This window comes from Callospermophilus lateralis, chromosome 16 (assembly GCF_048772815.1).
Source record: "Callospermophilus lateralis isolate mCalLat2 chromosome 16, mCalLat2.hap1, whole genome shotgun sequence".
Taxonomy (NCBI): Eukaryota; Metazoa; Chordata; class Mammalia; order Rodentia; family Sciuridae; genus Callospermophilus; species Callospermophilus lateralis.
The window spans coordinates 55,824,609-55,852,601 of NC_135320.1; the positions used below are offsets into that span (position 1 = coordinate 55,824,609).

A 27,993-nucleotide genomic window follows, 5' to 3' on the forward strand; every position below is an offset into this window, starting at 1 on the left:
GTAAGGAGGTTGGTGGGTGGGGCTACCAGAGATTGAACTCAGGGCATTTGACCATTGAGCCACATCCCTAGCCCTATTTTGTACTTTTTATTTAGAGACAGGGTCTCACTGAGTTGCTTAGGGCCCCACTTTTGCTAAATTGGGTTTTGAACTCACAATCCTCCTGCCTCAGCCTCCCAAGCCACTGGAGTTACAGGCATGTGCCACCGTGCCTGGCTCCCATTTATGTTCTAATTACCCTATGTATTACATCAACATACATTGAAAGTCCTACCAAATAAGAGCTTGATCTTTGCCTCAGTAATCCTATGTCTTTTTTTTTTTTTTTTTTTTTTAGGAGCAAAATGTAGTCTCTTATGTTCCTGATATTTACCACGTCCATTGCTCTTCCTTCATTCCTAAAGTTCCAAGTTTTCCTCTGGTACATTTTCCTTTGGCATCAAGAACTTCCTTTTGCAATTGTTTTTCAGCAGGACTTCTGAGTTATTTGTTTGTTTGTTTTGTATTCTGGATTCTCTGAGCTTCTTGACTCTGTATATTAGTGTTTCTGTTTTTATTAAATTTGGAGACTTCTTGGCCATTGTTTTCAGCCTTTTTTTTTTTTTACATCACTCTCTTTTTCTTCTACTTCTGGGACTCCAATGTTAATTTTAATATTGTCCTTACTGATCTCTAAGACTTTTTTTCTCATTCCCCCTGTCCCATTCTTCAGATTAGATGATTTTTATTGATTTTTCAGCTCTAAAATTATATATATATATATATATATATATATATATATATATATATATAAATTATTTATTTATTGTAGCCTCTGTCTCTCTGTTGAAAACTTCTAGATTTCCAGTCATTTTAGGTGTGTTTACATTTACCTTGTGAAGTACAGTTCCAATAGCTGCTTAAAGTCTTATTTGCCTGTTTCACTGCCACCATTGTACTGCCATCACTGTCTACACACACACACACACATACACACACAATTATTCTCGGCAAAACAAGGAGAATAAGTAGCAGCGTTTTCCTCACACCCTTTTGAAACTACAGGGACCTAATGTCTAGAGAGGATTTCTGTCGGGATTTGGTCATCACTGTGTACCACAACTTAGACCTTACTCTTAAGTCAGAGTTATAACAGAAAACAGCAAAAGCAAAACAAAGCAAACAGGAAACTCACTACTCTATGGATCCCTTTCCCAATTTGTGTTATTCTTACTCACTTTTCAGAGCTCTCAAATATTTATTGGCTTTTTTATATTTTTTGATAGGGCTTTTGCTTATAAGCACCATGGGAGTTCAGCAATAGTGAATTTATTCCATTATGACTGACACCAAGAATTCTGCAGTTTTAAAATAATATTTTCTAATCCATTATCCAGGACCTGGTTTTCAAGAAACTTAATACAGGATTTCCTTCAAAAGTGATACATGTATATCTTTACATCTGTGAACACAGTTCAGTTAAATATATTATAAATGAATAATTACTGCTTTTAGGAAGTTGTCAGCATTAACTTGATTTTGCTCATGTCACCACTAAGCAAAGAACATACCCAAATACTCAAAGGGTGGCAATGGTATTCTTCCTATATGCATTCCTAAGGGTTTTCCTTTCATATATTATAAAATCAATTTATAGGAGGAAATTCAGTGTGGAATTGCCTTTCTTGTTAATCTACCTTCCCCAGCACATGTGACTGTTATATATATGATTTATGTATAATTAAATTTTGTGTATATTATATGTAATACATATAAAACCTAAATCCTATGAGTTCTATCCAGAATAGCTGATAAATGTAATCTATAACTACATCTACTTTATAATGCTGAAGTGAAATAAAATAAAAATTTCTTATTTCAGAAGTATTATTAGTAAAGTATAATTCCCAATCTGCATAATTTACTGATTCTAAGTTATGCTAACTATATCTTTAAGTATATACAGCACAATATTTTCTTTCCTTAATTTAAAAACTGGCAGATTATTTAAACACTAAATTATCAGCTTAAATGTCTTTCTTTTTAACTATTAATTATGATCTACTTCAAATGACTTTATACCTAGTCCAAGTAAATAAAATAATATGTCTATAAGTTAAGAGGTCTTTAAAAATATTAAAATAGCATGGCAATAGTCTTTTCCATGCCCTTTCCACCTAGAGCAGCCTCTAGCAGAAATGAGATCTTCTGCCAGTACCTTTATGTGTACCAGCTGTATTATTGGCAATTCTCATTTAAATAAAGATGTATGTAGTTGTTTTTAACATAATCGTATTAGTTGTGTTTATAAATATTTAAAAATTGGTATTTGTTTTGTTTAAGGTAATGGAGTCCAGATTTGAAATTTCCTCATAACTTAACTATGCAGCCCAAGGCAGCCTCAGAATGTCATTTTTCTTCTTATTTATGTAGGGCTTTTTTGTTTGTTTTTGAAGAAATGACTGTGCCATTTGATCAGTTGAAAGTTTCAACCTTTCTGAAGGAACTTAACTTACCATCATACTTCCTGGTATACAGTCAGGCCAATGTCTCATGATTTGTTGATGTGTGCTAAAACCTAACAAATAAACCAGTTGAAAATGATAACTCATCTTGCAACTTCTTTATCTGATTATAACAATGAAAACATCAGCTAGATTAAAATGCAGAAGTTAAAGTGTATTAGATTGTATCATAATGAAAAAGCAGACAACATTTCTTTGTTGGAGAGTAACATTCAAAATATAATATCTCTAGTATTTCTGCATTTTAAAATTTCATAAATGTTGCAGATATAATGTTATGTCTATTTAAGAGACAGACATGAAATGGAGTCCAAGAAGACTCTAGATTTGGAGATAATCAGTCTTGAGTTGTAATCGCAGCTCTGCTGTTTACAACTGTATGACCTTGGATAAGTTATTTTAGTTTCTAATCCTTGGTTTGGTTCCCTTATATGTAATGTGGGAGTAATAGTAGTAGCAACCTCCGAGCATTGTTTTAAGAATTAATTGGTGTGTGAAGCTCTTGGTTAAGTGTACTACACAGGGCTCAATGAATATTAATATTATTATTGTTGTATTTTAATTGGTTATATATATTTAAGCCTATTTCAAAATACCAATTGTACTTAACTGAAAAATTAACATCATTTCAGTATATTTATAATTATTATGTAATGTGAAATTTTTCAGTTTCAGAAATTGACAGTTTTAGCTTTTATGAATAGGACTGCAAAAAATGTGCCAAAGACATTTGAATAAACTAATAGTTTAAAAAACCATAAGCTAGCTTTTTACACCTCATAAATCATATCTTGATTTCATTCAGTTATTATGACTCAAATTACCTGTCTCTTTAGAATTAAAGGTTTTGTTAATGTCCCTGGAAAGGCTTAGAATTAACCTGTGACTTTAACGTCATAATGATCACAACTTGACATTTATCTGAAAATTTAGCTGCTAGAAACATTTGTTGTTGGAAAATAATGTGAGATTGAAATTCTTAATTTGACAGGCATCTGCAAGTAAGTAGATTTCTTAAATGAGAGACACTCTAGTACCTCATTCAGGGAGAAGGTTAAATAAGAAATGGCCCTGTCATCTGGGGGAATTAATGTTATATGGAGAAAGATATTGGAAAGGACATTAGAAACCCTGACTTTTCTTTTTGGTTCAGATGCAGATGTATTTCTTAGTGCTTTAGTTTCCTTATCTTTCAAATGGGTATAATAATATCTGGTCTTTGTACTGGAATAGTTTAATCTGAGTTCTAAATGAGATAATATTTCCAAAATGTTTTGTAAATGTAAAGCATTATTCAGCTGTAAGTTGAGACTTCTGTTATTTAATAATATTTAATATTATTTAATATAATAATATTTAATATTATATAATATTATATAATGTATTATTGTATGATGTTATTCATATAATATTTAATAATAGCAGAAGAGAGAAATTAATAGACTCTCATTTTTTAACATGATTAATATCCTGGCCTTTGTGATACCTATTTTAATCATCAGAATTTGCTTAAAATGAATGAAAAAAAAATGGGGAGAATCATTTAAAGACATTGACTTGGCTTTATATATTTTTTTTATTTTTTACTTTTTTGGTAATGGGGACTGAACCCGAGGACACTTTACCACTAAACTAAATCTCTAGTCCTTTTTATTTTTTATTTTGAGACAGGATCTTGCTAAGTTGCTGAGGTTGGCCTCAAATTTATGATTCTTCTGGCTTCACCTTCCCAAGTCACTGGGATTGTAGAGGTACACTACCATGCCTGGCTCTGAATTGACTTTACTCATACAGAATTCAGACTTTGCTTAGAGTAGACAATAGGTTGATGGTTAGAATTAAGTTCAGCTTCCTTTCATAGATAAAGGGGGGTGTACTTTCAGCCACTGAACCTAGCCAAGACTAAGCATAGTCATGGCTTCTGACTAAGTTCCCTTGGAAGCTTTGACAATAATAATTTTTTAGATAGAGCCAAACAGATCTAGAATGATAGGTCTTATAAAGTGCTTTCCTTTAAATTTTCTATAAATTCTTTTAAGAAACACCTTAGGGGGCTTGGGTTGTGGCTCAGTGGTAAAGCACTTGCCTATCATGTGTGAGGCACTGGATTCAATTCTCAGCACCACATATAAATAAACAAAATAAAGGTCCATCGACAACTAAAAAAAAGAAAGAAAGAAAGAAACATATAAAAGGACATAAAAGGATTAAACTAAACATAAACTAAAGAACATGTTACTACATGTCTTTTCAGGATAACACTTTATTTTAACTGAACTGAATTTTAATACTTTGTAAAATATTTGAAACCCATATTAGAATTTAACATGAAAACAACCAAATAGGAAAGTGACCAAGAATATCACAGAATAGGACAAAATAAAAGGAATTTCTTGAATTCATATCTCACACAGTATTCACTAGCGTCATTAAGTAGAAAGAATATGCTTAGGGCTGGGGCTGTAGCTCAGTGGTAGAGCACTTGCCTAGCATTTGTGAGGCACTGGGTTTGATCCTCAGTACCACATAAAAATAAATAAATAAAATAAAGATATTGTGTCCATCTACAACTAAATATATTTTTTAAAAAGAAAGAATATGCTTACAAAAAAGGAAGGAAGGAGAAAGAGAGAGGGAGGGAAGTAGGAAAGAAGGAAGAAAATTTGACCAAAAACAATTTAAATTTTAACAACCTTAAAATATTTATATTCTTTTACTCTATAATTCTGCTTCAGGAATTATAAGAAGATAAATTTAAATTGCTTTAATATAAAAATACTTAATCCCAGCATTCCTTATGACAGTGAAAAACAAGATATAATCAAATGCCTAACAATACACCCTGGTATATCCTCTGTATTATATATGCATTAAAATTATGTTTACCACAACTTTATAGTATCATGGGATAGGGAAGCCTTGGTTCTAAACAATTAAGAGCCAATATACACTGATGATCAAACATCCCAGCAGCCACTATAATCTCCTCTGTTCCTGTGTGTCGCAGACCAGGTGTTTTAAGCCAGGAAATCTCTTGTCCTTTCTCATCACATCTTACCAGGTGCAGAGAAGGTCCAGAAGAGCAGAGCATAGGAAATAATAATATTATGAAGTTAGCCAGACGTCTGGATATCCAGAAAGAGATGATGCACACGTATATTCAGAACAGTTTAGAATTGTTTTCTTAGACAATTCTGCTTCCATGAATTGAGGTGTTATGGTGGTTTTTGGATCTAGGATTCTTAATAATATAAGGTATCATAGGGACCTCATGGACGTTGACCTCTGTGGCTTGTTTTTTTGTTTGTTTGTTTGTTTAGTTGATTTTGTTTTTTTAAAAAAGGATAACTATCGGGGCCACCATGAACAGGAGCTGAGCCTGTATCCTTAGCCTTGTGCAGTGGAGGTGTGGAACTGACTTCTGCTCACAGCGCGAAAGCAAGTGGGCATCACCCAATGGGATGGAGCTACACCCCTTCAAAACCCAATCCCTTGCTTCAATTGGGTGGAACTCTCTAGAGTGTCTCCCCAATAAATAAGCATGCTCTCTCTCTCTCTCTCTCTCTCTCTCTCTCTTATGCCTGCCTCTCTTCCCTCCCTTGTGGAAGCTGGGGCAGAGGAGCTGACACTGAATCCCAAGAAAAAGGTATTTTCTGTGTCTGTGTGATTTTTAGTGCTAGCCCAGTACACCTGGAGTGACCCTGATTTAGTCACATGTTGCAGCAGGTAACCATTAAATTATGAAGCATAAAAGAAATATAGAAAAACAAATAAAACTTACAGCTTATAGCTTTGCCTTTCACATGTCCAGGGATTGAGAGTTACTATTCTGGTAGTGGGTTCATTTATTGCAGGGAATTGTACTTTCAGCCACTAAGCCTAGCCAAGACCAAGCCAGTCACGGTTTCTAATTCACTTGGAAGCTTTAACAACGTTAATTTCATAGATAGAGGCAAACAGATCTAGAATGATAGGTCTTACAAAATGCTTTCCTTTAAATTTTCTGCAAGTTCTTTTAAGAAACTTTGTCTGTTTTGATCTAGATATAAAAGGATTAAACTAAAAGACCACCTCCAAACATCTTTTTTTAAGAATTGAGAGAAAGGAAAGCAAGGAATCTTGAAGTGCTGACCTATTGTCCTGATACCTTTTAAGATATTTTCTTCCACTCTGTACAGCCTGTGAAAGTGAATTCCTTCCACACTCGCTATGTTCACTTGAAAATCACTGTCAAGTCTAATTCCAGAGTCGTCTTTGTATAAAGGTTGATATACTCAGATACTACTCTCATGTCTAGTTTAGAAAATAGAAAACAGACTATTTTGGCTTGCAGATTATTTACTTCCTTGATTTTACATATAGGCCAAATACTTCTAAGGGGAAAGGAGGTAAGGATACAATTTTGGTAATCATCAGAACCAAAGTGGAGTGAAATTTCTTCTCAGTCTGAAGTACTAACAGGGAGGTCAAATATGTTGACTATTATTTAAAACCTTATTAATTAATATTTTTAATTAAATACAAAAAATTTTTAAGAATAAAAACTTAGTTTTAAATTTTTAAGACTAAAATGGCATACTTTATAATAATCAAAAAAATTTTTAAAAATTTTTTACCTTTTCTATTATTTTTCTCTTATTTTAGATGGGAAATAAAAGGAAAAAAAAGAACTTTTTAAACCATGAAGAGTATTCACTTGAATACACACACACTTACATATACACACACTCATTTTGTTTATAGAGTTTGTATAGAAGAAACAAAATGGTGACTCTTTGTTGAATTCCTACCAAGACAAGTCCCATACAAACATTTTGTATACATTATATAATATAAAATTATATAATATAAAATTCTCAACAGTCTCACAATTTAGTTTATTATCCCCACTTTGGAAACAAACTGGGGCTCCATGAAACTGAATTTACCCAGTAAAAGGGATCAGCTCTTACACACAAATCTGACTACTCCCAAGTCCCTGTTCTTTTCATTACCCCATACTTTTTTCCATGTTAAAACTTGCACATGTAGGAAAGCACTGTGAAAGTTAAGTTGTGCTCAGTGAGTCCTGGGTTATTAACAAATTATTTCTCAAATCTCTTCTATAGGACAGTATCATATCACCTTCCAGTAATTACTCAAGATCTCAATGCTGTGTCACAAATGTTACAGCAGTATACCTCAGACCAAAGAGAAATAGTCGCCCCAAGCAGGTGTAGGCACCACCTTGGTTCTGTGGCAGCCTGGGACAGGCCTAATCCCATTAGCTATGATGGACTCAAATACACTTATAATCTGTATAACAGTTCATTGAAGACTTCGCCAACAAAAGTGAATAAAAATGTATATATCTGTTATTTCTTTTAGAAAAATTACAGTAGAGCTTCTAGACTTTCTGGAAGTGATAAAATTTTATCAGAAGTAAATCTTGAAGCTATTTGCAATGCAATGTCACCCAAGCATTTGTTTTATTGCACATCTGAGGAATTTATGATGTTTTTATCATGTGCTACCATGAGAAAATTCAGTCAGTGCAAAGCAATATGGCCTCAAAGCAAAATTTACTGAATTTTGAATCTATAATAATAATAATAGTTTGGGAAAAACAATTTAAATTATATGTCATTAGTAATGCTGACAGCATTAGTAAGATTGGGAAGTAAAACATGGTATCATTTCATGAGTTGACAATATTAGACAAGACCCTACAAGCAGAAACAAGATCAGATTCATACATTAGAAGGCCAATGCCAGTAATAGGGTGACAGGCTATTGATTGCTGAAGAAAACGTGGTTAAGCTGATTGTGGTGGCATGCTCCATGTAGTCCCAGCTACTCAGGAGGCAGAAGCAGGAGGATAGCTTGAGGATTTCCTCAATAGTACTTCATATTTAGGTTAGCACTCATTTCCACAGAAATATAAAAAAATAGGAGTATCATAAGGAAATTGAGTCAAGGGAACCAAAATATTATTGTGGCTATAGTTACTTGCAACTCCCATGCAAAAACGTTTGCCTGGAACTGCCAGAAAAAAATACCTATTGGACTGACTGATTTTTCTGCCATTTCTCAACCAATTCCTTTGCAGAGGTGCTATTAAGTCAGGAGAAAGAACAAAGAGATGCAGACTATCAATTCCACAGTAAGCCTATGATTGATGAAAGTCACCATGTAGAGAAGAGAAGGTAGAGTAAGGAGGGAAATGATGTTCATTTAGAATTCCATTTCAGTCCTTTCTATAAAAGGTATTGTACTTTGAAATAAACAGATTTTTATGGCACTGGCTTTTTAAATTCAAAGTTCTTTATGTATAGTATAAAAAGAAAAAAAAGAATCATATCTATGATGGGTATTTCTTAGAAGTATTCAGGATAAAAGTAATGTAACATCATTGTATATATCAGTTTGGGGGGGAGGTTAAGAATAATTCTAGGGATTGAACTCAGGACCTTGTGTGAGCTAGGCAAACACTCTAACACTGAGCTAAACATCATTCTCATAATGAGGAAACTACCACTGAAATCTGCAGGGAAAAACATTTTTTTAGTAACTTAGTAAAAGCTTAACTTTTTATGAAAAAAATTATGTATATAGCAGGATATATAGTGGAACATAAGCAGCATAATAATAAAGCTTAAAAAATGGTCCCATTCATCTGTTCTATGTGAGTTTGGAAAGCAATTTTCTTTTTTTTTTTTTAAAGCAATTTTCTTGACATGTAGAAAATTAAAAGAACATAATTGTTCATTTTCAAAGCTTTGTTTTGAGTTGGCTAAGCTGAATTATGTTGTATTTAGTATGTTCCAATGGTAAACAAATATATACTTAACTCTACAAATGTCTGCCAAGGATTAAAAATAATAGCTCACAGCATTTTGTTGTTGTTGTTAATTTTTTTTTTTAGTTTACAGCATTTTAAAAGACAGTTTTATCAGATTTAGTGGAATTTGTCCCATGCAGTTCAGTGAAATGAGATTTTTCTAAAGAAAAGTAAAGTCATCTATGAATATAAGGAATCCAATCTTGATCAAGTTCTTATGAAATCCAATACTTTGATTAATCTGGAAACTGAACTGAGGCTCTCAATTTTCTCTTTAGATCTTCTTTGTGACATGTTTTTCTTGGGGAGGGGGGTGAGGTCAACCTAAAGGAAATGTTACAACTTGGTCCATAATAGTGTTTTTTAAAAGTGAGTTCTAACTTTTCTCGAACAAAGTTCTTCATAGTATAAAAAGAAAACATATATGTTTTCTTTTATATATATATAAAAGAATTGTATCTATGATGGATATTTCTTAGAAGTATCCAGTATAAAAGTAATTCAACATCATTTTATATTCATCAATTTTTGGGTAGGGGATTGAACTCAAGGCCTTGCTATGAGCAAATTTGCCATTTATTCTGACCCATTTCCCCACCTTCTTATTCTTCCTCCTAAGATAGGACCATCTTTTTTCTCAGCTTCAGGACAAGAGTGTAAATGTGCCCATCCAACATTAGGCACAGTTTATTCTTTGAGAGCTTCTCCCTGTTGAATAAATTAACTGTTTCTGAAGTATAAAGAAGTTGGAAGGAGCTTCCAGTATGAAACACTAGTCTTTGTCACTTTGCTTATATTATATTTAAAAGCTCATTTAATCTTAGTTGTTCTGGTGCTTTCCCAGGTATATGGACCCCAAGAAATGTGAACATGACTCGTTTTCTTGTCCTGAAGATGGAATTAAGGGGAAGTTAAATTGAGGAGAGTCCAAGAAGTCTAGAAGCCATCTTCTTTAGCATCTGATCATAGGGACTAAATGGTGACTTTGGAACTTGGAACTTGAGCAGTTTCTCTAGGATTCTAACATACTCTTATGCTAGTCCTGCTTTAACTAATTGCCAAGACTATAGGCAGATATAAGGAGAGATTTGAACCAAAGCCAGGAGAGGAGATACCGGTTTCATCATATTCATCAGCAATGCTACCTATATTTTTCTGGATGATTCTAACTTCAAGTATTCTGTTCTGCCAACCTTATAAATTCAGACATACTTTTTTTAAAAAAAGCAGTTATCCTAATATTTCATAGGAAATAGTCATTAAAATTTTGGTTTTCTTGGCTAGATTTCATAGACTTTTATAGTCTTAATCCTGATTCTGCTCCCCACTAGTGTCAGTTGGTTTATCTCTTATTAGCTCATTCCCCTTGTAAGTGCCCCAGGGTAGACTTTTAGGTGGAATACCACATGGCTTGGCCCTCTAACATCTACTATAGGAGAGGCACCTGCACACAATGTACCTCACTGACCTGGAAAACTCACTCACATAATCAGAAGTTGGCATTCCCCAGTTTATACCTTGATGAGAGAAGGACATAAAATACCTGTTGAAGTGGGTTTTTTTTTCTTTTTCTCTTTCTTTTAGTTTTTATAAATTGATTGTAAAGAATCCTATTTTGTCTTTAGTCCTAAATAACTTATAGGTCTATATATCAAAATATGGTTAGGATCATCCATACATCTTTAAAAAAGAAGTACTTATGTATACATTTATATACATATAGGCTTTTTATATTCAAATTTACTAACCCTACTGTCCTACTTATTTTTTTAATCACTGAGAAAGTATTTTGAAGGACTTCTATATCAGTACATGAGATTCTATTCTCTTTATCAGCAGCATAGTATTCTGTGTAGTATTCATAGCTTAGTCCTATTTTATTTTACCATTTCTCTATAGATGGATATTTAATTTTATTTTCCCCAGATTTTTAATATTCCAATGATGCTACAGTCAACTTCTTAGGACATTAATCTATGATTCTCAAGTATTTTTTAAGTTAGATTTCTATAGATAAACTTTCTGATGCCAAGGGCGTGAGTATTTTGAATTTTGATGAGCAATCATTCTCAACCAATTTCCCTGATCATACAGAAATATTGCATGTACATTCTTATCCACCTTACATGGAGGATCTATTTCTCCTCCTTTGCCCTCTACACAATAGGATATCAGCATCAATCTTTTTATCAAATCTCATGAATGAAAACTTGAGTTTATCATTTTAATTTGTAAATCCCATTTAAGAGTGAGGCTAAACAGATTTTTCCTGTTTTTTTACAAAGCAGTACTCTCCAGAAGGATTAGTAAAAGAAAAAATGAAAACTTTTAAAAAGCTTCAAAAAACTACTTATATATTTGAATTTATGAATTTATCCATATATATGTGTATATGTGTGTATATATATGTGTGTGTGTATATATATGTGTGTATGTATATATGTGTGTGTGTATATATATAGTGTGTATATGTATGTGTATGCATGTGTATATATACATATATACACACACACACTCACCACACACACACACACACACACACACACACACTGAGGACGAGCCTCTCAGCCTCCTGAGCCACTGGGATTCTAGGTGTGCACCACTGCACCTGGCTAAAACTAGTATCTTTTAATGTTTCAATTTCTAAATGTTTATATGCCATTTTTAATTACTAATTCCCTACTCCACAGATTTTTCTATTGATGTTTATATGGATTATGTAAACTCTAAATATTAGTGATATCTCCTTCTTGTCACTGTCACTTATGTTGCAATTTTATCTTTTTTTGGTTATTTGACTTTTTACTTCATTCATGTTATCCTTTGACAAAAGTTTTATATGCCATATACTTACTGTACACCAGTCTTTTGTTTTCTAGTTTGGGCATCTTATTGTTGATGATGTAGGATATAACAGTTAATGTACTTACATTTACATAGTGTACATTGTCCTGCTACTTGGAATCCTTATCCCTAGAAAAGTGTAGAAAACAGGTTGTGGGGTTTTTAAAAAATTTTTTTAGATGTTGATAGATCTTTATTTTATTTATTTATATGTGGTACTGAGAATCAAACCCAGAGCCTCACACATGTCGGGCAAATGTGCCACTGCTGAGCCACAGCCCCAGCCCTGGGGTTGTGTTTTTTAATTTTTTTAATATTTATTTTTTAGTTTTAGGTGGACATGATATCTTTATTTTACATTTATGTGGTTCTGAGGATCGAACCCAGTGCCTCGTGCATGCTAATCGAGCACTCTACCACTGAGCCACAACTCCTGCCCTGTTTTTTTTTAATGCAATAAGTATAACAATTTTTTTTAATTCTATATAATTTGGAATTCATTTCTTATTATTTGTTCTACTTAAGTTTTACTTTCCAGTTTTTTATATATCTTATTAACATTTCTACCTCAGCTTAATTCATGTCTGTTCATTATTTATTGTTATTTATATCACATCTATGTTTTCTCGATCAGGTAACTTTTTCTTTCTCAGATGTTTTCTCTTCAATGTGAAAAATTATGTCTCCTCATATAGATCTTGCAAACACCACTTACTTTTGGTGACATCTAGATAGGAGAGACCTTAGGAATAGATACTCAGGTTCTGGTAGGTTTATATAGCTCATACAGAGTGTAGATCCTATAGCATCAGATTTCTATTATCCATTCACCAGAACTGACCACTGTATTTAAAAGAGAGAATAGTATAGTCTTACTATGTAATGGGTCTACTCATTGTTTTAAATTCTCTGATCATATAAAAAGGGAAGAATGCACTAGCTGACTGTTTGATCTTTACCACATAGATCTAACGTCACAATCAATTGCTTTCAGTATTTTCTTTGAAATCACATAAAGGTTTGTATGTGCCAAATTTCATAAGGATCACATGATAAGGTCAAGAAATACAAATTCCAAGGCAGAATTTATATGCCCAGTTCACATATGACAGTAATACTATATAACCATATGTTCAATATAATACATTGTATGTAAATGCTATTCTTGAAAGCAATCCAATCAATAAAAGCTAAAATAAATAACGCTTTAGTAACACATTTCAAATAGACTGAAAATGGAATAGATGGGCTCTATGGCAAGAATATCCCTATAAAATTGACATTCAGAGGCCATTAAAACACAGAGAGTAAAACAATCTTGAAACTAAAGAAAAACTGTGAATATTTAGAAGTTTTTTAAAAGCCTACTACACTGTATGCCAAGATACAGCAGTCATTTTTATTTAAAGAGCTATTTCAATAAAAGTTGTGGATTTCCAAGCATTAAAAAGCAAATTAAGTTTGCTATCACCAATAGCCAAAATATACTTTTAAAAAATACATAATATCAACCAGAAAAAAGTAAAAAACATGCATAATATTAAACAAAGTCAAAACAAACAAAAGAAACCCAAGTTTTAGTCTAATTGGAACTAGTAAAAGATTGACCAATTTTTATCATTAGAAAAGGTTATGGGAAAGCTACTGAAGTTAACTTCAAAAGCCTTGTAGTAAAAAGTGATTGTAATGTCAGTAAAACTCTAAAACAGATCAAATAACCTCTAAGTAGTACTAATCCACTGCATCTTTGAACATGTATATGCATTTTTTTTTAAGCTGACAAGGTTGCCCTTTTTCTTTAATTTGTTTCCAACATCATGTTCTTTTAAAAATCTAACTATTAAACTGTTAGGAGTCAGCAGAGTACAGAAACAGAGTACAGAAACTTAGCTTCACTCAAAGATGATATAAGATTTGGAAGGTGTTTTTCTCTTTGGCCTTGTCCTGGAAAATGAGATTGCATCATCCCATCTTGTACAGTCATAGTTGATCTTGTTCAGTACAAGTACTTGTAGACTGTAATGTACAAATAAAGGAAACAATGAAAGATACATGTAGCTATTTAATCATTTTTTTCATCTGTTTATCAACTCAAACTCATACCCCATAATGAGATGTCTATAATGTAATTGATGTTTTCAATTTTATTGTTGTCCCTCTAGATCCTGGGAAAACACTGCCTGAAGCCCTTGATTACAACACTGTGTGGCTGCAGACAGTGCCTGGAGAAATAGACAGCAAAAGTGGTATTCCACCTTCCCTTGTAATGCTGCAAATTAAAGACTTTCTTAATGGACCAGGTAAGAAACTCATAATTCAAAAGGGTCTACATTTTTTTCCCATGTGTCTATATGAACTTGCATATAGATCTGTTAGTGATTTTGACATTCCCTGCCAAAAATGAGTAGTTGATTTATTTTCCAGAAGTATATGTCTTTGAGGCTGTACATTCTACAGATCAAAAAGTCTGACAAATTTTTTTTTTTTTTTATTAAGGAGTAATTGACTGGAAGCTAAAGATTGATATTTTGTTTTTACTTTTGCTATTAATTAATTGTGTAATCCTAAACAATTGCTATAGTCTTTTGTGCCTTGGTTTTATTACCTGTAATATAAAGAGAATAAAATGAATGGGTGAATGGATGGGATATATGATATACATAACCAAGATAGCATGTATATAGATCAATTAGTTGTGTACACTTACTTTAGATGCTTAACAGAGTACTTGAAACATAGCACTCAGTTCTAGACAGCTAAAGATATCAAAGTGTGCTTTACATACCCATAAAGACTCAGGAATGGGTACTGCAATTATTCCTATTTTCTGAATAAAACTAAGAAAAGTGAAGTAAAATGCCAGTGATAGAAGAGCCATTCAGAAGCCTAGGTCTTTGTGACTCCAAACACTAGTTCTGAGCATCTGTCCCACACTAATTTTAACATAATTAGAGATATTTCTTCTCTTTCTCCTCATCCTTCTTTGTCTTGCTCTTTTTCTTATACCTTCATCTTATGTTCCTCCTCCTCTTTTATTAGTATTCTTCTCAGTGTGGCATGAGCTATTTATTAACATAAATTCCTGTTTTTTCATTTTGCTTTCATTGTGCTTATAGTACTTCAGAATATGTTATCCATCAAAGGAATATTAGTTTTTTCATTAGGAATTTCAAACAATGATGTTACATTCTCCTAAGACTCCAGCCACAGCTTTGAAGGCATGGATTTTGATGAAGAAAAATATCCACTTGTGGACCTTGTTGAGTGTCTGTTTTGTGGCCTGTCAATGTACGAACTACACAGATGGAGAAGGCAGTTAGCCATGATGTCTGGACTGCAGAGCCTGAAATCACCTGCACTGACCCTTTCACGAGGGCCCACTTCTACTTAAGCACATATCTCCAGTGCTAATATAAAGAACTTTTTCATGATAAATATCTAAACATGGTTTTAAAGAATAGAAGGAAAGTGAGAAACTGATTAAGGCAGTCAAGGGCGTCTTCAGAGTTTTGGAAGAAGCCAAGTCTTACGTAGTAGTAGTAGATGTAGTAGTAGTACATCTACTAGTAGTAATAGTAGTAGAAGATGGATTGGAGGAATGGTTCCTAGCACTCAGTTAAGTATGAAGTGTGAAGTACCACATTTCATTGAATCTGAACCATCATTAATTTTTAAGAAAAAACATTTTATGTATCACCAAGGAGAAAGAAAAAAAATCTGCCATTGAAACTGATTCAGTTTTTCTTTGTCAGTTGGAGGACATTTTCTGATTTCAGAGATGTTCATGTGTGAAAGACTGAACAGGTTTAGTGTAAGAACAACACATCATTAGATCATGGAGGAAAGACAGGGAAACTTGGATTACTTCTTATTTTTCAGTTTTCATTTGCTTTTAAGCAGTCTTTCACTCAATTTGGCTAAGAAGTTCACTTGTAGTTTACATTTGATTGATTTGTTTGTAAAAGGAATGGAATCTGCAAGTTTCCATGTGGTAGGTAGCACCATATTTTCAAATGTATCCAAATAAATTGAATTTTAAGAAAAATGCCTATATGTACATTTTAATTTTAGCACTCAATTTGACTGTGTAGCCAAAAATGTGATTTTTAAAGTAATTGTACTTTTCTGTTTCTTAGGCTACTTTTTACAGCTGGGAAGTAGGTATACACCATATTTTATTTCATGTCCTTTTAATAATGATGATAATATATTTGGAGATTCAAATGTTTAAGTTATTGAATTGAAACAGTTATTTTACAGCAATCATCTCAAACTTGAATCTGCATTTGAAACATCTCTGAGGAATTTGTTAAAATGGAAATGGTGATTTAATGATTCTAGAAGGTAGAGCTTGAGAGTCTGTTTCTAACAAGCTCCCAGATGAAGTGAATGCTATTGGTCTGGGGACTATTCTTTCTGTAGCTAGATTTTATGTGACTTTTATTAAAATTATTTTTTAAAATCTCAAACACACACACACACACTATAAATTTTCCCAAGAGCATCAGTCACAGTTTCTGAACACCAAACTCCAGAAATTTGGGGATACAGGAAAGGAGAATGATACAAAGAAAGAAGAGTTGTTTTTTAAAATGGTACTTTTATTGTCAAAAATCAAATATAATGTACAATGAGTGATTTAAGTTCTTCTAAGTCTAAAACATTTTAACTAAAAGTGCTTTTATTTTTTATTTTTTGTATTTAAGGAAAGATTAGTTTGAAAGATAGATCAACTGTTTGGGATCTCTTCTAAAACACTAACCTAACATCCTTGAGCTCCAAAATTTACTATCTTAGACAAAAATTTTCTTACTGTAAATAATTTGTCAGAGCAGATAAGTAGGTGTTATTCCACAGAATGCACTCTCTCACTATATAGTGAGAATGCTACTCTGTTTTAATTTAGAAATCAAAAATCTATTGCAAATAGTAAGGTTAATTTGCATAACAAGACATATTAAAACATTTTGCCATATCAGTGTATCATTTTTATGTTTTCCAGATTTTAAGCAAGATAAATATGATTTTTGCTGAGACTAGGAGAACAAACGTCAGCTTTATAATACTCCCCGATACTGTCCCCTTCCCTTGGAAATTTTTTAAAAATCACATATAATAATAAAGGAATTACATGTAATTTTTATGTAAAATTGTCATTTAGTGTTAGCCTTAGAAATATTTTCTACCATTTGATTTTTAATCTGTATGTATATTTATTTAAGTATCATTCCCAGATAATGTCTTACTGCTAAAGTAGTATAGTTTCACTTACTCTTTCTTACTTTTGAATTTAGGTTTACTATAACCTAAATAGCAATAAAAGTGATTACCCTGAAAGTCAGAGGAAATACTGATTATAACTGCATCATCCTACATTTTCTTCAAAAAAGTGTAAGCAGTTCTGGAAATCAGCCTTTCAGTTTTATTTTTTAGGGATTATTTTCGCTAAACAAGTGATACAAATTCTGTTCACTACCATTTGTGTTTGGAAACATATTTCAGAGCTTGTGAGTTTTCCTTTATTTCCTTTGTTCATGTAATATTACCTTAGGCAAATAAATGGTAGGTCTCAACATCTATATCAAAAACTCCTTCAAAGCTCCCCAACCCCCACTTCTTTCCTTCAGAGGCAACAATTGTACCCATTAGCAAGGTCAGTGGCTTGGAGAAACCTGGAAAACAGCAGCTACCAGAAACCCACTAGAATAATATCTCCAGCAGGTGATAGATTAGTTGGAACAAATTGGAACCTTTGCAGTTCAGAAATCCTGGTTTCTTTCAAGCTGTTTTTAAAATGTCGTCATTTTAATACACAATCTAAGCCCTGCGGAACAGTCCACAGCAGGTTAATTTGAATCATATGATGTGTCACTGCCCTCAGCTGACATGAGCTCTATTCCATGTGTGAAGCCATAATAAATCCATTCCCAACCGAGGAAAATTCCCCGTGAGAAGGTGAACTAATCCAGGCCTCACACTGGCATGCTAACCCTCCATAATTGAAAGCAGGGCCACCTGTTCCCAGCACAGTAAGCCTACAGAGAAAAAAATTAGTGTTAGATCAGATACTTCTTATATTGAAAAGTCATTCATACTCTTGCAAATTCAAATTCAGCCTCAAAGTGTTTGGTATGACATCATACAGAAATGTAGGAATGTGCCCACTTGATCCCAATTTAAAATTTTTGTTAACCATAGGATTTCTTAACTTTGAAATGAGATTTTTTTATTATTATTATTTAATGAGAGCTGACGTGAGAAAAAGAACTGGTAAGGGTGCAGATTTTTCTAATTAACTCAGGGTCATTTACAAAAACATTTCAGCTCCTTGGTTTGTTGTTGGTGGTGGTGGTATTTTTCATAGTTCTTTGGCACAGAAAATTTTGAGCCACTGTCACTGTAACCATAAAATGACATTGAAATGACAACATGGAACAGAAGTACCAAATTGGGACCAACATTCCCAAGTCATTTCTGTTTCATTATAAATGCATGACCCATTTATCATATAATTTAATTACATGGGTTATCAAATACAAAGTTATGAATGCAATTTCACATTTCTTTTAGTTTAATATACAAAGTGTCTATAGTTGAAATGCATTTTTCTCTTAATACAATTACTTTTATTTAGTCTTATCCTGTTTAATTTATTCATTGAATTACCTGTGTATTTTTTCTAATTTTATTTTATATTTGGATTTGTTTTATCTTTAGTTGTATTTGGTTTTTGTCTTACAATCTGTTTGTCTTTAATTGGTTATAATCCTATTTTGAATATTCTTTACTTATATTTGATTGGTTAATTTATTGTTTTGTAGGTTATGTTTTTAATTTTTCCTTTTAAAAAATTCCTGAACACCCTAAACTATTACATTTCCACCAACCTCTTTAATTTTAAAAACCTTCTTAAATACAGAAATACATCTTTCAAATAGATTTCTTTATCTGAATATAAAGTGGAAGTTTTATGTTGTTTATCCCTAAATGTGTATTTTTGTAATTCTTTTGTTTTTCTTGGTGAACTCTGCTTTTATGTTCTGTTCTTACTAAATTCATTACTCAATGGGGATTAACTTAGATGTATCTTAAAAGTGACTGATTCAGGGGGATTAAGATACCTGATGGGCTGGGGATGTGGCTCAGGCGGTAGCGCGCTTGCCTGGCATGGTTGCGGCCCGGGTTTGATCCTCAGCACCACATACAAACAAAGATGTTTGTTGTGTCTGCCGAAAACTAAAAAATAAATATTAAAAAAAAAATCCTCAAAAAAAAAAAAAGATACCTGAAAAAAGGTGAGCTAAATAGTCTCCTGACATTTTCTGGGGAAGAAAATGAAGAACAAAAGTGACTTTTTTTAAAGGCAGGAAGATTCAAAGTGAAAGAAAAGGTCTTAAGCTAATTTTAATTAACTTATTTCTCTTACTGTTGCCCCGATATTTAATCCTTTGCCTGTTTCTCGTTCCAGAATGAGGGCTAAGGCCTGTACTTTAATCACTGGAGTCCTGCCTCTAGGTTAATTCAGTTTTATAGCCATACTATCCAGCTATCTTCTACATTTAAGAAATGTAAAGTAGTTAATAAAGCCTGAATTCGTTAAAGGTTATAAATAGTAATATTCTATTTTTTGCATTCCTTTTTGATATATTAGCTGCCATATTTTCTAAGGAAAAATATTTCCTCACTATTTAGCTACTCAGTACTATTGTTCATAAGAAAAGGCAGGATAATGCTTAATTCTTACACTTTTTTACATTTTTCAAAAATAAGTATATTTTCTAGCATATCGCAATGATGGCTAATTAATTTATATTGTTTGGTATTAAACTCATTATTTTTAATGATGCTCAGATTGTCACATCTTTTGCAGGAGGATCCTCTGTAAGTTGGCATCTCTATGTCTTTAATTCTTTTGGTCCCTTAGTCTGAATCTTTGCTCCCTTTTTCTCTGCCTATCCTAATTCTATGCTATTAGGTTTAGCCTAAGTTGCATTTCCTTCGGTAATATTTTCTCTTTCATTTCCATTCACTCCAGCCTCTCTTTAATCTCTCATTTTTTTGTTGAGCAGCTTGTTAATATCATTTTCATTAAACTTAGCTCAAAACAACATTTGTCTCTTTCCAAAAGTTATAACTATTGTCTTTAAAGATGAGTATATGCCACCATTCAGAATAGCAAAACAAAGACATAGACACCAAAAAAAGTTTCCAAATTACTGGAGCATGGAAGGTATTTAGCATTTTATGGTTATTAGTTAAAGGAGAGAAGCTTATCCAAGTCCAGTTCAATACATTCATTTTAGAAAACCAGTACAATTACTCTATAATCATATCTTTTATATTATAGTTTTTTGAGGGGAATAATGAAGTAAAAAAGTCAGTGCTTGATCATGAAAATGTGTGCCTAAGTAATACTTCTAATAGTAATGATACCCAGATCCCAGTATTAAGCACCATGAACTACTTGCCATCTGAATCAGGTATCTAAGCCTCCTCACAGGACATGGGATATTATATACAGTTCCACTTGGTATACCTCCATTAATTAAAACACTCAAGTTGCTGCCACGGAGGTCTTTACATATCATCCCTTCAACACAAACATGTTGATCTCATTGTCTTGAAAACTTTCTAGTTAAATATTTGGACTCCATCATGAATACCTTTATTGTGATACAGTAACAAAACTATGAATTTGAATGAGTAAAAAACAAGTACTATGACCTAGTAATATAAATGTTTTTCATTAAAGTTATTATAGACTATCGAGTCAAGCTAGATTATAGATTTGTTCTATGCTTTATATTTGCCTCTCTAAGGTGGGGAATAAGAGCAGCACCATTCTTGTATCTGTACGTAGCCACCGACATGTGCACCGAATGCTTTCCTAGTAAGCCATACTTTTCTCTAAAAAAAAAAAAAATAAATTGTCTCTTGCAAATAAAATTCCAAAGGAAGAAACATTTAACAAAGGAGTTTTCTTTTATAAATGTTATGATTTAGGTATAAGAAACCATATTGAACCCATCAGGTTTTTGGTAATAGATTTCATAATACATCATAAATGTAAGTAATATGATGACTAATGGGTCAAGTAAAGTTGGAACATTTTAAATGAGAAAATAGCTGGAACAGTTTTCAGGAAACTTTTCCAGTTGATGTTTGGTCCCCCACAAGGTGTGCATTAACATAAACTTAGAGGAATCACGTCTGGGCCTTGAATTCCCTCTCTGATTTCATTATTGCAATATGATTCTTTTCCTCTCACTATTAAGTCACCTTCTAGGGTAATGGGAGCATAAAATAACTGTAATTTATTGGTATTTGTATAATCTCCTTTTAACTCCATAGTCATTCCATTATTCTATTTCCTGGTAGCTGTTTGGAAAGTTTTGAAGGGCAATTAGAAAATAATTGACAGACATGAGTTTACTTGGTAATTTAAAGATACAGAATATGTCCCAAAAATGGTGAGAAATTAGATCTGGCAGAGAAGTAGATGACTCAGCTGGGAGATTCTCTATTACTGAATATTCTCAAAATCTAAACTTTGAAACAAATCCATTTATTAAAGTTCAATGAGGATTATGAAAAAAAATTGAAATTTTTAAACTCAAGGATCTGATAATAATTGGAATGAAACTCACATTAACAATCTATGCCTGGTTCCTTATAAAACATTATTCTATGTAACTGTGTGTCTGTTGTAAAAACTTGTTAGCCTGTTTCTTTAATGTTTTTATCTTAATGATTAGATTACTATATTTCATCAATTTTTAAAAAAAAAATTTTATTACTACATTATAGTTATACATAATAGTGGGGTTCATTCCATCCCCAGTGCTTCCTCTTTCTCCCTCCTTCTTCTTCCCTCTCTTCCTCTTCCTCTGTTCTTCTGGTCTTCCTTTTACTTATTATTTTAATTGGTGCTTTATTGATACACATAAAGGTAGAAGTCACTGTGGTATATTCATATATGTACATAGTATAATGGGCAATTTCATCCCGCAGTTCCTCTCTTTTCCTGTCCCTGCTTCCTCCTCCTCAATCTCCTTCTCCTACTCCACTGATTTCCCTTCTAGTTTCATGATATTCCCCCATACCCCGTTGGTTTTACTAATTTTGCTCTACCTTCCACTTATGAGAGAAAACATTTGACCCTTCACTTTTGCTTGCTTCATTAATTTTAAAATTGCTTGATTTTTATTTTTATGTTTAAAAATGCCAAATTTTTGTTGCATAATATTCCCATTTCTAAAAGTAATCTTCCTTTCATTATGAGGCTGAAAAATATTTACAATGAAGACACTAATTCATTCTGTACCTGACTACTTCTAGGAAGTGAAAATGTGTTGACACTAGGGTACTACAATTATCAATATGAATTTGCTGAATTTTACCAAGTGTGACATTGACTTCATGATTTCAATTAAAGGATACACAATGTATATTTTATAAATCAACAAAGGTGCTATTTTATTTGTGGTGCTTCTCACTCTTATGTGTGGTTCCTGTCTCTCAATGGGGACTTTAGAAAGAAAGCCCCTGTAGTACAATATAGCCTCTTTTCAACTCTGCTTTTCCCATTCTTGGCCTAGAGTCCTGTCTAACGTGCCCAGTCCTTTTGACTGGCTCAGTACTCTCACTGTGGAGGAGGCCTGAAGGACTCTGACCTACTGGAGGGCCTTGTGCAGAGGTTATACTATACACAGGCATACATAAAAGATGTGAAAAGTTTAATTATCTAAATGTTTTAAGTAATAATTTCATTTCTTATTAAAAATTAACATCTTAGGCCACATATAGCTATACTGGATTTTTGACTTTCTAAAAACTTTCATCATCTACTACCAAATGATTGAGAAATTTTATTTGTAATCCCAAATTTAAGATCATCCAAAGATTAAATAAAGGTTTGATGCATATAGAACAGTTTGGCATGACCCCACAGAAAAGATAAATCAAGTCACTAAAGTGCCTGAAGAAGTAAGTAACCCTTCCACTACATCACTGGTCTGAGAAAGGGTCATTCAGATACCAGCACCACAGAAAGTTAACAGTACAATTCACTGTTCAAATTCGTGAAACAAAACAAATGCTTAATAAACATTTTTCCTGAGTTGCTTGGATAACTGGTGTATGCCACCATGCCCAGAACAGATATCTTTATTTATGTTGAATTTTCCAGTTCATGAACATGTTTTATGTATGGTACATCTGTCCATTATGTTAATTTTGTTATTTATTTATTAGTATTTAGTTGGATGCAGGACTTTGTTTACGCTAAGTATTCATTCTATTGTTGAGGTATCCCCACCCCCTAATTGTTTTTTTGTCAGTGTTGTAGTTTTTTATATACAAATTCTTTCCTTCCTTCCTTCTTCCCTTCCTTCCTTCCTTTCTTTCTTTCTTTTTGTGCTGGGGATTTAACGCAGGAATACTTAATTGGTAGCCACATACCCAACCCTTTGTATTTTTATTTTGAGACAGGGTCTCACTAAGTTGCTGAAGCTGGCCTTCAACTTGATATTTTCATGTCCCAGCCTCTGGAGTTGCTGGGTTTATAGGTGTATGCCATTGCACCTGGCTAACCAACAGATTCTTTGCATTTTATCAAATTTACATTTAAATATTCCTTTTTATTTAGAGTTATTATAAATGCTAGATTTTAAGTTTTTTATTCCATCTGCTCATTGTTAGTATATAGAAATTCAGTTGGGTTTTGTGTGCTGGCATTAAAACTTTAGCAGAGTCCCTCATTAGCTTCTACCAAATTTCTGTAGATTCCCGTTGAGTTTTTTTACATGTAAAATGATGTCATCTGCAAATAAGCATTGTTTTATTTCTTCCTTTCCTGTATATATGCTTTTTATTTCTTTTTGCTGCCTTATTTCACTGACTGTGATTTTCAGTATTATATTCAATATGAGCAATGGGAATGGAACTCCTTGCCTTCTTTTTGATCATAGGGGAAGGCATTCAATTTTTCATAATCATGATGTTAGTTGTAGTTTTGTCATATGTGACCTCTTTTCAGGCACTTCCTTAAGAAGTGCTCCTGTATTCATAGTTTGTCAAGAGTTCTTATAATGAGTGGATATTGAATTTTACAAGTATCTTTTTCTGTATCAACAGACATCTCCTCTCTCCCTTAAGCTATTAATATCATTACACTGGTTCAACCAATCTTGTAGTCCCAAGAAAAACCTTGCTTGGCTCTGATATATTATTAGTTTTATACATTTCTGTATTTGATTTCCTCGGTATTTTAAGGATTTTATATCTTTGTTCATGAGGGATATTTGTGTATAGTTTTCTTATATTATCTTACATTTGCTATCAGTAATGAGGGTCTCATAAAATGAATAGAAAAATATTCTCTTCTGTTCAGGGGCCTGAAAATAATAAGAAAAGAAAGAAGAAAAAAAGCTGGAAAATTCCTGTAGTTTCTCTAAGCATTAAGAGTTCCCTTCACAGTCTTTGAAGTCAAAAGTAAACATTTTCCCTTCATAGTTCCTCTATATGCACATAGTGCCCACCTCAGGATTTTGAGCCACCATTGATCCAGACTAGGGGTGAGGGGAGGATAAATGAGAAATACCATTTTGGTGGTATTTGGAAATCTATTCTTCCACAGTCTACCTGTTACCCTTTACTTTTTCTCAAATAGTTGCTCTATGTAGAATTTATGGCTGTATTCTCTCCAGTGGAGGCACAGGTTTCCATCTTTATTGGAACCTGAGTGGGTTCAACTGGGTTCTATACTCAGGGTCTCTCAGAATGCCAAAATCAGTATGTCATTTGGACTAGGCACTAATCTCGAAGCTTCTGGCCAGAATCTGTTTTGAAATTCATTCTGATTCATTGTATAATCCAGTTCCTTATGGTTGTAGGACTGAAGTTCCCAATTCCTTGTTAGCTATTGTCCAGAAATTGCCCTCAGCTCACCCATTTCATCTCATGTGACCCCCAGCATCTTCACAACAATTACATATCATGGAGCCCTTCTCATATTTTACCTCTCTCTGATTTCCCCCCTCACCTCCTTCATGTACCTTTTAAAGGTTCACATAATTAGATCAGGCCCACCAGATAATCTCCATATCTGACCTGGGTCTTTAATCACAACCATAACATCCCTTCATTGCACAGAAGTACATAGATTAGTGTTTGATTCAATAATCAGGGGGCAGGAATATTGTAAAGGAGGTGCCTGATTAGAATTCTGCCTACCTAGAACCACATTAGAATGTTCTGGAGTGTTTCAATACAAAACGACCAAATGTGATTTGAGCTGAGTTTAAGGTTAAGAATTGAGGGAAAATCTTTGCATTTAAGTTCTTCTTAACTGATGGGACAGATCATCTCCTATAAAGATACTTGTGCAGGTGCTATAGTGCTCTGAGGGGGCAGGGACACTTAACCTAACTTTGTGGATTAACTTCTTGGAGAAAATGCTGAGGATTATCCTGAAGATTAATAGTTAGACAAAAAAAAAAAAAGCTGGGGGGGGAGCAGGGGGGTACATTAAATACATGAGTAAAGGCCTAGTGATGTGACATAGTTTGGGTTGGGGGAAGTAGGTTTTATAAATTCTAATACTTCTGGAACTTTTTAAAGGGGGAGTCAGGTAATAACTGCCAATAAAGGCAAAACTTTTTCTCTCTTCCTAAGGAAGTTGGTCTTTTATTTTCTAGATGAAGAGGAACCAGTAAAGAGTTTAAATAGGAGTGAACCAATCAGGATCACATTGAAAATAAATCATTTGGAAATGACTCTGGTGACTGAACTAAAGGGAATGGGTTTAGACAGAAAAACTATTTAGGAGGCTTTGTAATAGCTGAACAAAGAGAGGACTAGAGGAAGAAAATAAGAGTAGCTGGAATGCTAAAGACAGGAGATTATATTCAAGCAGTGTTTTGGAAATAAAATTGACAGAACTTATTCAGTGATTGGACTGGGACCAGGGAAAAAGGAAGTGAAATGAAGAGTCAAAAGTCAGATTTCTGGGGGCTGGGGATGTGGCTCAAGCGGTAGCGCGCTCGCCTGGCATGCGTGCGGCCCAGGTTCGATCCTCAGCACCACATACAAACAAGGATGTTGTGTCTGCCGATAACTAAAAAATAAATATTAAACTTCTCTCTCTCTCTCCCTCCCTCTCTCACTCTCTCTTTAAAAAAAAAAAAAAAAAAAGTCAGATTTCTGACTTGGGTCATATGGTGGATTGTGCACCCATTAGCTAAAACAAAGGGAAAATAGCGTGTCTAAAGGTAGTTAATAGATAAATTGATCTGATGAGCCCTTCAGAGTTCAGTAGAAAGGGAAAACAGGCCTTTGTATTTGTTTGTTTTTTTTCCTTCATTGCATTATTAAACATTCATTTAATTACAATAGAACAAACTATTTTAGGTACTCAGAATACTAAGATGTAGCACAGCCTCTATTGTTCAAGAGCTCACATTTCACTGAACAATTACAGACACTTAGGCAGATAACTATGACAATAATATAAATAAGTGCCCAGTGATAGAAAAAAATGCACAGGATATTCTGAAAGCAGTTATGAGAGGCACCTCACTCAGCAAGAGGGATCAAGAAAGATTTCCTGGAAGTGACTCAAGGGCTGAGTCTAGGAAGACAAATTGGGCAAGAGTTGAGGGTCCATGCTGAGCTAATAGTTAGTAACTCCTATGTGTACTGTCCTTTGTATGCTATGCCAGTCTGAAGTCAGGGAAATACTATGATTTAGGTGGATATTTGGGCAACTTCAAGTCACTAAGTTGTTTCTTTGGCTACAAGATGAGCACTTCTGGCACCTAGGTTTAAGTTTTCATGTTATGAATTCAGAAAAAGCACCCAGCTTCAGGTCCATAACAGCTGAATCTTCTTTCTATTTTAGGTTAATTTGGGTTTTCTGTTGTTGCTATCATCTTCTAACATTGTTCTCTGTTTTTCATAGAAGGCAAGATGTATGACATGCTCTGTCTTCATGATACTTAAAGTCTTGTGTCTTATAATAAAAACAGAAAAGCCAGGCATGGTAGCACACATTTGTAATCCCAGCAACTCAGGAGGCTGAGGCAGGAGGATTGTGAGTTCAAAGCCAGGCTCAGCAAAAGCGAAGTACTAAACAACTCTGTGAGACCCCATCTCTAAATAAAATGAAAAATAGGGCTGGGGATGTCACTCAGTAGTTGAGTGCCTCTGAGTTCAATCCCCAGTAACCCCCCCCCCAAATAAACAAAAATAATAAAAGCAGGAGAAAAGTGGTATAAGGTGAAATAAGAAAATGAAAACAAATAATAAGGCCAGTTGTTTTAATGTCAGACAACCAAGTGACAAGGACAGTGTCTGGTATATGTTACCTGTGAAATGCACTATAGATTTTTAAGGAATCTACCTATATAAACTTGGGTGAGAGATTTCAACTCTTATCAATGTAGAATGTAGGAAAAGTTGCAGGGACTTTTGTGGTTTGCAGCAGGTGACAGAAGAGAAATAAATATTTTCTGCATTAACTTGATTAGAGAATATTAAGGGAGGCTACTTCAGTCAGTTAGTTGGATCAGTGTTGATTACTATCACTGTTTGTGTCAAGCATTTTTCTGGGAATAAAGGGAAATCCTTTTTTCTTTGGGAAGAAGAATGCCAGTTTCAGGTAAGTAACTAAAGGGAAAGCCTACTTCAGCTTGCATTGGGGTATAAAAGCAAAGATGGAATGGAGGGACTTGCTATAGGTGTACATCCCTGGCTGTAGCAGGAATAGACAATCAGGAATATAGACATAAGTGGTCAAAGGAGAATGTTCCTATTTAGCTAACTACA

General features: G+C 33.5%; 1 protein-coding gene across 3 annotated transcripts in view; it reads left to right on the forward strand.

Moving 5' to 3' along the window:
* The window catches only part of Vps13b (vacuolar protein sorting 13 homolog B), a 736,334-nt gene that overhangs the window by 544,200 nt on the left and 164,141 nt on the right, over positions 1–27,993 (forward strand). For all 3 annotated transcript variants that reach the window (XM_076835849.2, XM_076835851.2, XM_076835850.2), the window contains exon 35: positions 14,331–14,468. In XM_076835849.2, coding sequence (XP_076691964.2) covers positions 14,331–14,468 — 138 coding nt within the window. The remainder of the gene's footprint in view (positions 1–14,330; positions 14,469–27,993) is intronic.